This window comes from Paramormyrops kingsleyae, chromosome 3 (genome assembly GCF_048594095.1).
Source record: "Paramormyrops kingsleyae isolate MSU_618 chromosome 3, PKINGS_0.4, whole genome shotgun sequence".
In the NCBI taxonomy this organism is placed as follows: Eukaryota; Metazoa; Chordata; class Actinopteri; order Osteoglossiformes; family Mormyridae; genus Paramormyrops; species Paramormyrops kingsleyae.
In genome coordinates, this window is record NC_132799.1 from 41,547,323 (window position 1) to 41,563,709 (window position 16,387).

General features: G+C 36.1%; 2 protein-coding genes across 6 annotated transcripts in view; one reads left to right on the top strand and one right to left on the bottom strand.

The window, feature by feature from the left end:
• Positions 1–16,387, bottom strand: part of LOC111843359 (protein O-mannosyl-transferase TMTC2-like) — a 220,805-nt gene that overhangs the window by 43,037 nt on the left and 161,381 nt on the right. The window lies entirely within an intron of this gene.
• LOC111839794 (uncharacterized) lies at positions 771–14,379 on the top strand. Of its 2 annotated transcripts, none has more exons than XM_072710310.1 (7): positions 771–1,351; positions 1,992–2,055; positions 2,562–2,620; positions 8,376–9,695; positions 10,780–10,935; positions 12,232–12,319; positions 13,503–14,379. In XM_072710310.1, exons 4-7 carry the CDS (start codon positions 8,784–8,786, stop codon positions 13,514–13,516), a joined length of 1,170 nt encoding a protein of 389 aa, XP_072566411.1. In that variant the 5' UTR covers positions 771–1,351; positions 1,992–2,055; positions 2,562–2,620; positions 8,376–8,783; the 3' UTR covers positions 13,517–14,379. The 2 variants fall into 2 exon arrangements, with proteins under 2 accessions (XP_072566411.1, XP_023659793.2); XM_023804025.2 differs by lacking the exon at positions 771–1,351 and having other exon boundaries at positions 1,919–2,055; positions 8,376–8,437; positions 8,769–9,695.

Here is a 16,387-nt window from a genome sequence, read left to right on the forward strand (position 1 = left end):
ATAGTATAAATATGTGCAAATGAAAACTAATTAATATTTTATATCAGTACATTTAAAAAAAATGTATTTATGCAGTCAACTATTTTGTAACTTATTTTATTATTTTTTGATGTATTTCTATGCATGCCATTTATAATGTAATGTCCGTGAACTGCAAAAATGTTAATATCAGTGCAGAGGTGTAAAGAGTACCTGAAAACCATACTTGAGTAAGAGTACAGATACCTTACTGTATAAATTACTCCATTACAAGTTACAAGTCACCAATTCCAATAAGACTTGAGTAAAAGTCGTAAAGTATCCAATTTTAAAAGAACTTAAGTATTTTACTTGTACTGAATGTAGGCTCAAAGAATACCAAGAAATGTGGAAAACAAGGAACTATTTATTTATGAGGCTTTATTTCCTAATATAGACTTTAAATTGAACACCTCAATGTTTCAAAATGGCAGAAGAAGAAAATAGAACAAAAAGTCAGTCTCAGTCAAACTCAAATGATCAAAAAAAAGGTAAAACAATAAAAAAAACTAATAAAAAAACAAATTCAGAGCTGATTTTAATGGTGTTTTAAGGGCAATTCTTAAGGGCAATTCTTAAGGGCATTTCAAGCAAAAATGAGCACTCATAGTAATAAAATAATGACTTGAATTACACCATGATAATTATCAATATCGTTTGATATGATCATGATAAAAATATTTTTGCTATATCGCACAGCCTTAATGGATGCTACCACATTGGCTTTGCTAACTAGCTAATAACTAGTAACCCATAGGAAGCAAGCTGAACAGTCGTTTGAGCAGACAGTAATATCTGATGACGCACAAAGTCTTTAAGTGTCAAGTCTTGTTAACTACATGGAAGCTATATTATCAGCAAGAAGGTCTTTACCTAGTTACCATAGTTTTGGTAGTGAGTCGGCTAGATAGTCAGCTAACTGATGGAAACGTTTAACCAGCAGCAAAACAACCACAAACAACCATGCGGGTCCCACAGTAAAATCTTTGTGCAGTAATTGACAGTCAATAGTGTGTCTAGCAGAAACATTAACAAACAAAATAATAAATAATAGATAGCACTGTTATTACACTGGGACACTAAAGATTTTTAACTTAATGACATAACAGGTACTACAACGATTCCGTTCTGCGAGTTCGCTTTGGCTTCCGCTTTAAGACGTGTTGGACAAGGGCGTGGCTTTCGCGGTACGAATGGGCCGGGTTGGATGTGGGCGGGGTTGGATGTCCAACCCTGCCCTCCTGCAGGCTGCAGCCCGACATACTTGAAGAAATTAGCCGTGGTAGATAAAGATCCTGACTTGTCGCACGCAATCACAATGTAGCGAGTAACGGTAAGCGTCCGTTCAAATGTAGTGGAGTAAAGAGTACATATATTCAGTCACGAATGTAGTGGAGTAGAGAGTAAAAGTTGCTTATATTTTTGATACTCAGTACAAGTACAAAGTAGCCAAAAAAATACTTAAGTACAGTAACGAAGTCCATTTACTCAAGTACTTTACACCACTGTATCAGTGTAATGTTTAAGATATATTATGATATATATATATAACAGAATAGAACAGAATCTTCTTTTGATCCACAACATTAATAATTAACTTTAGAATGTTTGTGTACGTACTCCTATATAATTTTAATATATTCCAAGATAACAATGATTTCTAGTCGAACCCAATAAACAGTGCCGTAATTCAGTTTTGTGTGCAAAAATGTGACCATTAAGCCAAATAATGTAAATTTCATATTTAAAATGCAATACTGTATGGGAAAATTAGATGAAATTGATTATACTATTGATTAGATAAAAATTTGTAGAAATTTAGCTTTCATTTTTTTTTCTGAATGACGTCAGACGATGAACTTCTGCCAGTAACCACCGCCATTTTCTCACTTAACGCTGATGTGTTCTTGTTGGAATTTCTCTTCTGATACCTGCGTTGTTTATCTTTTTAAAATTTGTTTTGTTTTTGTCAGACAGTAGAAACCAGATTTTTAACGTGTTAATTGAGCCGTGGAGCTTCATCTTGGTCAATTTAAGGTCAGTAATGAAAAAGTCCGTTTAATATCTATCATCTTTGGTAATGCCGTTGTGAATATCAGAAAGGTAACATTAATGTTATCTATCGAAATACTTGAAGATTTAAATTTCATATTGAGCCACGACATTTATTATTTGGAGTGTTTCTGTATTCTCGTGTAAGATATTGTTTTAATATATTAAATGTAGTCAACTATTTTTATTATAAACCAGGTCAATGCCTTAAACCAGTTTCGCGCTCAAAAAGTTAACTTGAACTTTGTAAGCCAAGTCATTTAACGCCTTTCATATTAAAACAGTACTTTGTGGACAAACAGCTATTCGCTTTAAAAATACTATCAAATATTTTGAAATTATTTAATTTAAAAATTTTTTTTAGATGACGTCAGACGATGAACGTCAGTAACGTTAACCGCAGCCATTATCTCACTTTCACGCTGATGTGTTCTTGCTGGAGTTTCTTCTCAATTGCCTGCGTCGTTTATCTTTAAAATTTGTTTTGGCAGACAGGAGAAACCAGATTTTCACCGTGTTAGCCGTGGAGCTTCATATTGGTCCGTTTAAGGTGAGTTAATACAAAAGTCTCTTTAATACCTATCATCTTCAGTAACGCCATTGTTAAATCCATGAAGTGCTTAAAAGATAAATTTGAATTTCATATTGAATCACTACATTTATTAGTTGGAGTGCTTCTGTATGCGCTTATAAGATATTTCCAGTATAAACCAGGCCAACACCAGTTTCGCGCTCAAAAACTATTTGAACTTTGTTACGTTATAAGCCAATTCATGTAACGCATTTCATATTGAAAATGCAGTACTTTGTGGGCAAACAGTTGTTCGCTTAAAAAAATTCTCTAATGATTAAAAATTATTTAATTTTATAGTTTTTATGCAGATAACGTCAGACGATAGTGATCATAACATGGTTAAATTCGAGGTTAATTTTATTGTCCGAAGAGCAAAGTCGAAATTAAAAGTATACAATGTTAGGAAGGCTAACTTTAATGGTATGAGACGGAAATTCGAAACTGTAAACTGGACAGAGTTAAATAGCAAAACAGTTGAAGAGGCATTGGAATTTTTCAAAAGCACATTGTTGCAAGTGCAAGAGGACTTCATACCTGTTTCCAGCAAAACTAAATCTAGGAAACGACAACCAAGGTGGTTTACTAAGGAAATTAAGAATAAAGTCAGGAGGAAAAGGGCTCTGTTCCACAATTGGAAAATAACTAATGATTTCAAAATTAAGCAGGAGTACAGTATCTAAGTCTACAGGCAGAGTTAAAAAATGACATTAGGCTATCCAAGAGGGATGTAGAAAGAAAAATTGCATTGGAGGCTAAGCATGACAGTAAAGGTTTCTTCCAATATTTTAACTCCAAGAGAGCACTAAAAGCTGAAATCACTAATTTGCAGGATAGTAAGGGGCTTATAATTGATAATGAAATTGATATAGTAAATGAATTTAATGATTATTTTTCAAGGGTGTTCACAATGGAGAACACAAGTAACTTACCACCAATTAATACGAATACAGCATCGTCTATGACCAATATATGTATAACTGAGGTTGATGTGATACCAAGCCTAGCTAAACTCAAAATAAATAAATCGCAGGGGCCTGATGGCATCTTACCTATAGTTTTAAAAGAGATGAGGGATATTATTAGCCAACCTTTAACTGCAATATTCCAGAAATCGTTATCTGCGGGTGTGGTACCATCAGATTGGAAGCATGCTAATATAACACCCATATTCAAAAAAGGGGATAGAAGTAATCCAGCAAACTATAGGCCAATCAGTTTAACTAGCATTACTGGAAAAATAATGGAAGCTACAATTCAAGTGAAAATGGTAGATTACCTAGATGCAAATAACATTATAAAGGATAGCCAACATGGATTTAGGAGAGGTAGATCCTGCTTAACGAATCTACTTGAGTTCTTTGAGGAAGCTACAAGTGAAATTGATCACAAAAAGGCCTATGATGTGATTTACTTAGATTTCCAGAAGGCCTTTGATGTTGTCCCCCACAAACGGCTCTTGCTAAAGCTTAAAGCTGCAGGGATTTTAGGAACTGTGGCAGTTTGGATCAAAAACTGGCTAACTGACAGGAAGCAGCGAGTAGTTATTATTCATAGTGGGGTACCGCAGGGTTCAATTTTAGGACCACTATTGTTCCTAATTTACATTAATGATATTGACACAAATACATACAGTAAACTGGTTAAATTTGCAGACGACACCAAGGTGGGCGGTGTAGCAGATACTGATCTAGCAGCAGAGAGGCTTCAAAGGGATCTGGATTTAATTAGCGAATGGGCTGATACTTGGCAGATGAAATTTAACACAGATAAATGCAAGGTAATCCATGCAGGGAGCAGAAATATAAAGTACAGATATTTTATGGGTTCCACTGAAATAAAGGTAGCTGATTACGAGAAAGATCTCGGTATGTATGTCGATGCTTCCATGTCCCACTCTCACCAGTGTGGGGAAGCAATAAAAAAGGCCAATAGAATGTTGGGTTATATCTCTAGGTGTGTGGAGTTTAAGTCAAGGGAGGTGATGTTACACTTATATAATTCCTTGGTAAGACCCCACCTAGAATACTGTGTGCAGGTTTGGTCACCATACCTCAAGTAGGACATTGCTGCCTTAGAAAAGGTGCCACGAAGAGCTACGAGAATGATTCCTGGTCTTAGAGGAATGTCTTATGAGGAGAGGTTAGCGGAACTGAATCTGTTTAGCCTTGAGCAAAGGAGACTAAGGGGGGATATGATTCAGGTCTATAAGATTCTAACGGGTCTGGATGCTGTTCAGCCAAATGACTATTTCAATATTAGTCTAAATATTAGAACTCGTGGCCATAAGTGGAAATTAGCGGGAGAACATTTTAAAACAAATTTGAGGAAGCACTTCTTTACACAGCGTGTAGTCAGAGTATGGAATAGTCTTTCTGCTAGTGTAGTGGAAGCTAAAACCATGGGTTCCTTTAAATCAGAGCTAGATAAGATTTTAACAACTCTGAGCTATTAGTTAAGTTCTCCCCAAACGAGCTTGATGGGCCGAATGGCCTCCTCTCGTTTGTAAATTTCTTATGTTCTTATGTTCTTACGATGAACATCTGTCTGCGCATAGATGTATATACGTAGATGCCTCATTAGCGACTGTTTCTATGGGCCGTTATTCGTAAGCCGTCCGATGTTTTAGCGGTCAACTTGACATCATTCACCCATAGATCTATGTAATTCACCATAGTAATCACTGAATATTCGAAATGCCACAGTCCTGCACAGCCGTTGGTCTGAGAACCTGTAGTATGGTGAATGACGTCATGTTGATTGTTCCAATATGGCGAACGCATGTACTTGCTTGGAGCGGTCCAATGGGGTATCTACGTATATATATCTATGTGTCTGCGACCGCCGCCATTTTCTAATTTTTATGTTGCCATGAGCTTGCTCGAGTCATGCGTTTTTCCACAAATGCCAGCGTCATTTATTTGTTAAATTTGTTTTTGAAGATAGTAGAAATATGCTTTTAAATATGTTAACTGAGCCTTCAAGCTTCATTCTGGTCAGTTTTGGGTGAGTAGTTCAACTGTTGCTAGTCCCAACACAGCAAACAATGCTGTGCAAACCATTTTTGTGTATGAAATTATTTGTAAGGCATTTAGCTCGTTTTACATTCCAATCGGTAATTTTTTTTGTTACATAAATAATCTCTGTTGATTAGATACAAATAATGTAGGAAATGTGTTTTTATAGACGATTAACTAAAAATGCACTTGCAAATGCAGACGTTTTCTTAATTTAATGCTGCAGCCTCGTCATGTGTGTTGGTAACATTCATGTGTGCTTAGCTCTGTTCTGAGGTTCGCTTATCTATTAAATGTTGAAATGATAGATTTCTGCAATCTGCATTGCTCTTTCCTTTGGTTAATTAAGCTTTATTGTGAAGTTTAAGGTGAGTAATGGAATGTTAAGAAAGAATGGCCGATAAACAGCATTTATGTAAACTAACAAAATGATTATCAATAACGTTAAAACGTGAAATACGCTCAGTAGTTTTACCTAATTACCTATTAACAACCTTCACACTAACAACAACAATCTCTATCATAAGCAACCAACCATTTTTGAGACTGCAAGTGCAACCTGCATAAAAGCAAATTTAGTTTTTTCTCTGCTTTATATGCATTAATGTCTATGCGGCGCGAACCCTATTTAACATTGTAACCTATCGCTCGAAAGTTTGGGATCAGTAAAACGTGCAATTTTTTTTTTTAGTCTCTCATCAAGGCTGCATTTATTTGATGAAAAATACAGAAAAATAATACTGACAAAAAACAAACCGTTCTTGCGCGGCACAAGCCATTGAAATTTTTGGGTTTTATAGGGCAGCACAGCCCATTCCGCATCCTGTGTGGAAGTGTAGCACCTGCATGATTGTGGCGTGTGAAATCAGATCAGCACGAATGCATTAAAAGCTTGTGTTAAAATTGGGCCATCACAAACATATTAAATGAAAACTTACCACTGACAGAAACAGTGGGTTCTCGTGCCTGTTCTTTTGCATTTAATGTCTTTAATACAAGCAATCCTGCGGGTCCTAAACTAGAAGTGGTGATGAGGTCTAAAACTGTATGGAAAGAGTCTTAAAAAGTTATTAAATTTAACTTTATGATTCCTGTATATACCCTGAAAAGGTATTTTTTTTGTAACTTGAATGTAAGTTAATTGCAATAGTATGTAATATAAAGCACTCTAAAGACTTTTTGACCAGGCCTCATGAGTTGACGTGGAATACTTTACAATGCAATTTAAATAATTAGATGTCCATATAATTTGGTAGTACAATGTAAAGCATTGCACATTTTATTGTTGCAAACTGCAGAGATAGGTTCTATATTTTGTAAAACATTTGCAACTGCTTTTTATCACAATAATCACATAATTGATATTTGATATTTTTTTAAAAAATTTTTTTTAGATTATTACATTGGCCTTGATGCATCGGGTCGAGATCGGGTACATTTCCAATTAGAACCGAACTGTCCTACAATGATGCGATCAAGACTTTAAAAGAGCAGGAAACTTTAGCAGTTGATGGAGTAAAGAGTGAATGTGCCTTAAATGAACTGAGCTACTTCCACTGTATTACTGGCTTTCCTCTGGACTTTTTGCACGATTTATTGGAAGGAATTGTACCTGTGGAACTTGGTTTGTGTTTAAAGACGCTGATTGGCAGGAAATACTTTACATTTGAGGAACTGAATACTGCGATCCAGAATTTTCCCTACAGATTTTTTGACAATAAAAATAGGCCACAGAAAATCCCTAAGACCTTTACTGTTAATGGTACAATTAGAGGGAATGGACACGAGAATTGACTGTTGCCTCTACTAATTGGAGATAAAATCCCTGAGAATGACTGTGTATGGTCTGTAATTTTAGAGTTAAAAGATATTGTTGAAGTTCTTGCATCATCTGTATTTACTGAAGAAAAACTTTGCTACCTTGAGGCCAAAATCCACGAGCACAGACAACTTCTGTGGGAGGTTTTTCCAGAGTTTAAACTGAGACCTAAGCATCATTTTTTCGAACATTATCCGTATCTCATTCGCTGTTTTGGACCTCCGCTTGACTTCTGGACCATAAGGTTTGAAGCAAAGCATAGTTTTTTCAAGAAGGTTGTAAATAACTTCAAAAACATTCTACATACTGTACATTAGCTTGCCATCATCAGCTTATGCTGGCTTATTACATGGACTCACCCGCTTTGTTTAAGCCAGCAGTTGAAGCGAAGAAAATTTCAGTGGTGGCTCTTGACTGTTTGGATTCCTCTGTCAAAAGTACCATCAAGAGTCAATTCAGTAGTGTGATGACTGTGTGTCTTGCTACAAATGCTACAATTCATGGAACAAAGTACACCAGAGGGATGTTTCTATCAGCTGGGAGCACAAGTGGACTTCCTGACTTCGGTAAAATAGTCAATTGTATTGATTGTTGAGAACAAGCCATATTTCATCATTGAGCCTTACACATCTTGGTACATAGAACATCTCCGATGTTATGAACTCTGCAAGAACCACCTAGAAAAACAACGTGCTGTCCAGCCAGAGGATCTAAATCATTATTCTCCCCTATCTGCATACATGGTGAGAGGCAGGTGCCTCCTCTCTCCAAAAGCATTTCTTCTTAAGTGAAGGGAGTTAACTGGATAGGTGAGGTTTATTTGTTTGTATATAACTGTGGTTTGTTGAGCAGTATTTTTATTCACATGTGATTACTCTAATGCTTTTGTTATTTGCAGACTTACACCTCCGAGCTTCCTGTTTCTGTGTCCAGATTAAGAGGCTCCGGTTCATTGGAGAGGTGATGTTTGTATATAACTGTAGTTTGTTCAGCAGTATTTTTATTAGGAGGCTCCAGTTCACTTTATTTGCATTTTTATATTAAAATTATGTAGTCCGTGGCATAAAATATTCATAAAAAGACAACAATATCGACTTTTACAATTGTTTCTGAGGCATGATATCGACCAAAAAAAAAACCTTTTTGTGACGGTCCTAATGGTTACACTAATTGAAAAAAGCGGAGTTATATAGCCATGGTTTAGTTGTTCAACTGATAATTGTAGGCTTAAAATATTCCTGAATATCTATTCTAAAATGCTTTTATTGTGCAAATATTTATTTTCTTTTAGATCTGGAGGATCATAATGCTGTTTAGGATCATACTTGGCGAGAATGACATTCGGAAAATCCATGCCGATTGTTTACCAGAAACTCTTGATGATTTCTTAGCATTTTTGAAATGCAAGCTTGCAGTAGATGGAAGCTTTGTGGTTCAATTCCAGGATCCGGATTTTAACAATGAATTCTGTAATTTGACAAACTTAGCAGAGCTTCCCAAAGAAAAGGCCACATTAAAAGTAATTGTTCAACCAACACTGGAGTCGAATAACACGGATCCTACGATAGATGTGGGAAGTTCAAGCACTGCATCATCCCTGGATAATCCCACAAGTGGTGGTCGACGCTCTTTGCCATGTCCATTTCCTATCCCCAAATTTACGTATGACGTAGAGTTACAACTGAGACGTGGAAATGAGGCATATCACAACAATGGAAATTTATTGGACATAAGCAAGGACACAAAATCGGAAATTCTTGAGAAATTAGCAGAAGCAATATATGCCTTCACCCCATACCCACAGCGTGACGATTTTGACAATGTTGCACAAAGTCTTATTAACAAGCATCCGTGTCTTAAGGAACCTGGGTCTGAGAAAGGATGGTACTGTTGGAAGTATAGTCTAAAATTTAAAATGGGCAACTATCGCAGCAAGCTCCGGGCAGCAGGATGTGCTGAACTGCAAGTTAATCGTCACTCTGCTTCCTCAGATTTGGGGACTAAACGAAAACTGAAGAAAGCAAACAAGGCTGAAACCAATTTCCTTCCTGATCTGCCACAAGATAAAAGTCCAGCAATGCTTGAGAAGGAGAGAGAGTCCATGGTGGTGGAAATGAAGAAGAGAAAGGTGGACTGGAATAAAATGTGCATGATGATGGCAAACACATTTTCAGTGCGAAGGAAAGAAATTGTTGAAAACGAGCCGCTTGTGAAAGAGGTGAAGGCTAAATGGCCAGGATTGTTTTTTGAAAAACAAGTGACCAATGGGAATATAAAGTATTAATTGTGTACGATTCTGAATGTAACACAACAGTATATGTAAAGGGTTAATGCAGCAGTATGTTTAACTAGGGGTGTAATGGTTTACAAAATTCACAGTTTGGTAAATGCCCCGGTTTTAAGCCATGGTTCGGTATAATATTGGTACAGTTAGAGGAAAGAAGTTTAAAATATAAAATTGCTTGTTTATTTTTAACATTTGTAAACATAGACAGTTTACATATGTTCAAAACTATTTTTATATTTTAAACAATCTCAAATAAAATGCTTGCTTAGTTTAAATAAAATATAATAAAACAGCACTCAAACGATAATTAAAATCTCAAATAAATTTTGTAAAAATATATTTAAATTAAGCACATTGCTTGAAGTGTTCCCTTAATGATAAGGGAGGGTCTTCAAGTGAGCATATCAGAAACCCCGGGGGCGAGCAAACAATTCAAGATGCAGTGCTCAGGAACTGTTCAGAAAAGCACTGAGCATAATGCGGAATGCTGTGTTTTTGAGACGTGCTTTTGAGACATGAGGGATTTAGACAAATTGTCATGCCAACTTGCTAGATGCTGCAAAAGACACAACTGGAAACGAGCACAGTGTTCTGTGTGAACAGTTACTTTAGCATCTTTGCTAAACAAGCATACAGTCCGACACTTAATGTCTGTATGGAATTGAAGTTCTTCATGCAACACAAGCTTACTGCTAACTTACTGCTAACTACTGATTGCATTCGCTACATGTGTGCACCAAACCAGAAGCCCTGTACCAAAACTGTTCGTACAAATGTTGTACCGTTACACCCCATGTGTAATCTCTTTGGTCACAGTAGTATTTCTAATGCTAAAATACTGTATAATTATTGCTATCCATACATTTGTCACATTTACAAATTATTCCCTGCCTCAACTGCTTCATATTGTTACATAAATGCAGTTATTCAGTGCCATTGCTGTCTATTTATGTTAGCACATATTTTGTTTAATTTATGAATTGCAGAGTAAATGACATGTCTTTATGTCTAACAGATTGAAGCAGAGTTTACTCGCCTGACTTCTAAGGACCTCATGAACGCCTTTCTGTCAGGTTTGGACCAGTATGTTCCCAGATTCCTTCAGATGTTTAAAGCAAAGATGAGCAGCATTTCACAATTGGAAAGTCTTCTCAGCAAGGTTGACAGTGATGTGAGTATTTTAGTTTTGTGCTTGTTCAAATTAAAACATGTTGGTTTTGTTTAATTTTAATCACGCAGATCTTGCGTGTCATTTTCTGTCGACTGTTCCGTTCCCTTTTCTCCCTATCTTCATAAAACCCAAAATGTGTCAAAAATCTGTCTAAATCTGTGTTAGTGAGCACTTCTTCTTTGCTGAGATAATCCATCCACCTCACAGGTGTGGCATATCAAGATGCTGATTATTGCACAGGTGTGCTTTAGGCTGGCCACAGTAAAAGACCACTCTAAAATGTGCAGCGTTATCACACAGCACAATGCCACAGATGTCGCAAGTTTTGATGGAGTGTACAATTGGCATGCTGACTGAAAGAATGTCCACCAGACCTGTTGCCTGTCAATTGAATGTTCATTTGTCTACCATAATCCGTCTCCAAAGGCGTTTCAGAGAATTTGGCAGTACATCCAACTGGCCTCAAAGATGCAGACCACGTGTAAACACACCAGCCCAGGACCTCCACATCCAGCATCTTCACCTCCAAGATTGTCTGAGAACAACAATCGGTTTCTATAACCAAAGAATTTCTGCACAAACTGTCAGGAACCACCTCACGGAAGCTCATCTGCATGCTCGTCGTCCTCATCGGGGTCTCGACCTGACTGCAGTTCATCGTCGTAACCGACTTAATCAACTCTATGTGAAGATGTGTTGCACTGTGTGAGGCAAATGGTGGTCACACCAGATACTGACTGGTTTTTGAACCACCACCCCATACAGTAAAACTGCACATTTTAGAGTGTCCTTTTATTGTGGCCAGCCTACGGCATACCTGTGCAATAATCATGCTGTCTAATCAGCATCTTGATATGACACACCTGTGAGATGGATGGATTATCTCGGCAAAGGAGAAGTGCTCACTAAGGCTGGGCACACACTAAAAGATTTTTCAAATCTTATAAGATCTTCAAAATGTGAGTGACCACAAACATGAGGAGGAAAAATCCTAGATTTAACTGTTTTGCTCCTGTAGTGTGTGGTGTGCTGTTTTTGTCATGTTGTGGCATATCACTCATTACAGGAGCAAAACGGTTAAATCTTAGATCTTTGAGTTCAGCTCATGAAAAATGGGGGCAAAAACAAAAGTCATTTGCATTCATAATTTTGGTCAGTGTACATCTTCCGTGAAAGAATATTTTGTGCATTTTAAAGTTAAATACTTAAGTCTGGTAGACTAGAGATAACTATAAAGCAGTTACATTTTTGTCAGCCTTAACCTAAATCAATCTAATATTTTTTTTTTCTTTTAAGAATTCCGTCAATGAAAAGGGCCATTGTTCTTCAGGGCCTTCCACATTACCTCAGCGAGGATCCTTCAGATTTCTTCAAGTCAGCAGAGGTAGACTTGCATGTTAATATTATACCTTTTCTTAAAATAATGGTCTGTATATGTTCAATCATGAGCCTGTTTGTGAAATCTAGAATAGGTTCATAATCTAATTATTAGATAACAAATAGCAAATTTTGATTTTAGCTGTTCAATACGGGTACACAAATATGCATTCATTCATCCTTATCTAATGCAGAGATAATCATGAGTTAATTTTTAAGTCATGAAGAACTAAACCATTTATTAATAATTACTGCATTAGAAACAAATGAACATTCTATATGATTTATAGATTAAATCAATAAATTGTTATTGCTTAAATGTGTCATTGTATTAATTCCCTAATAACTTATTTTATTAACTAATAGTGTAAATTCATGTTTTAATTTCCACAATGGGTTGAAGCCATCCATTTCAACTTCCAGTTGTCTGCTTTAATCATTAGTCAATGATTTGCAAAGATATTATGTTATGACTTGTTGAGGCACAGAACTATTAACTAATTAAGTCATTTGTGGTTATGGATTTAGAATGAGTTAGGTAATGATTAATTAAAGAAGACAACTGGAAGTTGAAATGCATGGCTTTAACTTATTGAGGCACATGACTAACTAATTCTTTATCCATAACCACAATGACATATTTTGTTAAGGCACAGAACTATTAACAAATTAATTCATAACATAATGATACATTTGCAAATTATTAGCTAATGAGTAATTAAAGCAGACAACTGGAAGTTGAAGTACATAGCTTTGACCACTGGTAATTAACATCATTAGTTAATAAAATAAGTTATTAGGGAATTAGTACATTATGACAAATTTAACTAATAACAATGTATTGATTACTTAATGTATCATATAGAATGTTCATCAGTTGCTGATGTAGTAATCAATAATAAATGGTTTAGTTCTTCATGAGTTATACATTAACTCGTGATTATCTGTGCATTAAGTAATGCATATTTTTTTCAAACGTAAATTATCGTTATATTTTCATAGAATCTTCTTTATGTCATGTAGGATAATTTAATGTAGAAAACAGTAAATTGCATAAAATACCATAGCATTTTGCAGGCAGGGTCTCAAGATAGTTGTTCTCCCTACTTAATTTTCTGCTAATAATTGGGTTGTACAACAATAAAATAACTGACATTGAGTAAATATTTTGATTAATTCAATTACTGTAGGAAACCGACATTGAAGACCGAGTGACTGCAGGAATGGATGTGGGCATTCTCATAATGCCTGAAGGAGATGATGCCTTTGACTACTCAGTGGTGCTGGAGGAAGAGATTGTCCTGAGAGATGTGAAAGAGCTTCCTCATGCTGTAGCTCTACTAGTTGGGCTGATTTTTACGCTTAATATTGATTACCCCAAAAAACTACGCTACACATTTGAGGTGATTCAAAAGATTTTCATTGACCTTGGAGGTGATCAGTGTTCGGTAAAGGTGCATGGACTGAAAAATAGACTCCGCAAAACAGTAGTGTCCTAAGCGAAAACAGTGACACTTTTATACTGTTTATACAGTATTGTTCATGGAGTACGTTCTTCAGTTTCCTTAGTTTTTATGCAGTATTGTTTGATTTTGGACATTTGACTTTTTACACAGTGTTGTTCATTGCAAAGTTTTTAATGCAGTATTTAATGCTGTACGTTACTGTTTTAGACGGTATTGTTTTTCATAGAGTACATAATCGTTCATGCAGTACATTGCTCTGTATTTTATGCATGTTTATGCAGTACATCACTGGTTCATGCAGTGAATTACTCTATTTTATGCAGTATTATGTATTACATCACTGTATGCTTCATACAGTACATATCTTTGTTCATGCAGTACATTTACTCTTATTTTCTGCAGTATTGTTTGTATTACATCACTGTATGTTTCATACAGTACATTATCTTTGTTCATGCAGTACATTACTCTGTATTTTATGCATGTTTATGCAGTACATCACTCCTTCATGCAGTACATTACTCTGTATTTTATGCAGTATTGTTTATGCAGTAAATTGTATGTTTTATACAGTATTGTTTATGCAGTACATCACTGTATGCTTCACACAGTATCATTGCTAATTAATTGAACTTTTAGTGAAAAAATAAATTTAAAATGTTTATGCACTTGTCTGTTCAACTTTATTCTTATAGTCGAGACAACTTCACAATTTAAGTTCACTAAACTTAGTTAATTGCACTTGTTTTATAAAGTCCTGTCAACTTTATTCTTAGGTAATACAACATCACAATTTAAGTTCACTAAACTTAAATTTTGTTCATTGCACTTGTTTTATAAAGTCCTGTCAACTTCATTTTTAGTTAAGACAACTTCACAATTTAAGTTAATTAAACTTAAATTATGTTCATTGCACTTATTTTATAAAGTCCTGTCAACTTTATTCTTAGTAGAGACAACTTGACAATTTAAGTTCACTATACTTAAATTATGTTCATTGCACTTGTATTAAAAAGTCACGTCAACTTCATTTTTAGGTAAGACAACTTCACAATTTAAGTTTATTAAACTTAAATTATGTTTATTGGACTCATATTATAAAGTCCTGTAAACTTCATTCTTAGTTAAGACAACTTCACACTTACTTTTTTAAGTTGAAATAACTAACATCTTTTTTACAGTGTAGGAACACCTGTTCAATTTCTCATTAATGCAATTATCTAATCAACCAATCACATGGCAGTTGCATTTAGGGGTGTGCTCCTGGTCAAGACAATCTCCTGAACTACAAACTGAATGTCAGAATGGGAAAGAAAGGTGATTTAAGCAATTTTGAGCGTGGCATGGTTGTTGGTGCCAGACGGGCCGGTCTGAGTATTTCACAATCTGCTCAGTTACTGGGATTTTCACGCACAACCATTTCTAGGGTTTACAAAGAATGGTGTGTGTGGTATGCACGCGGTAAAATAAAGCACTCCACGAATCAATATGTCTCTTCGAACCTTCTTTACTTCACATTCCTTCCCCTCTGCTCCTCACCACTGCAATTCTCTCCAGCTCTCTTACCAACCGTCTTATCTTATTGTCCCCAGCGGATAGGAGGAGAATTGCACTATACAACATATCTCCCCGTGTTATAACAAATTACAAATTATCCGTAAGTATGAATAGCAACAACTTCTGTCCACAGTGTTTGAGAGACATTTCAGTCTTACAATGTACACAGAAAAGAACCAGAATCACAATATTAGAATCACAATTTTCTGTAGATATAGGCACCTGAAACAAGACACATAAGTTTCCCATGCTCTTTGGAAGACTAAGAACTGGATTCTTAACATTTCCTTTTTTTTTTTTTTTTATATGTATATATATATACACACAAAGGCATGAGGAACTATATGCCAACACTCAAAGGCAGGGTGATAATGAACACTCAATGCACATTAAAGTGAACAACCAATATATGATATATCAATCAAATTCCACCCATGCCTTAATTTAAATAACATAGTCCTTAGACCACACTGGAGCTTGCCGCACCCTATGCGGTCGTACAGCAGGAGGGGGTGTATGGCACAATGTCTGAGGCACCCCAAGCGGCAAATATGCATCCTCTGGTGCCGTACTTGTACTGGAGGTTCCTGGAAGGGGAAACGTTTGAGCCAGGTGGATTGCGTTCCACACCCGACCATCTGATAGGAGGTAGGTGGCCGGGCCCTTTTGCGCAACAACCTGATAAGGTTGACTAAATTTGGAATGGCCCTTCCTAGTAAATCTAGGTTTCTTAATGCGGACGAAGGATCCAACATGAAACGCAGGAGATTTAGCACCACGGCGTTGATCTGTGTACCGTTTCATAGTCTCCTGTCTTCTCAGTATTGTCTGTTTGAGATCCAAGTGTGCAGGAATCGGTTTGGAGGGAATGCCACTGACATGTAATTTAGTTCTAATGAGGCGTCCATGCAAAAGTTCGGCAGGTGAAATCTTGGTCACAGCATGGGGAGTTGCCCTGTACGTGTGCAGGAATTCAGTTACAAAGGACATCCAGGGTTTACCGTCAATATCAGCAGTCTGTAAACAATCCTTAAGAACTCTATTGAACCGCT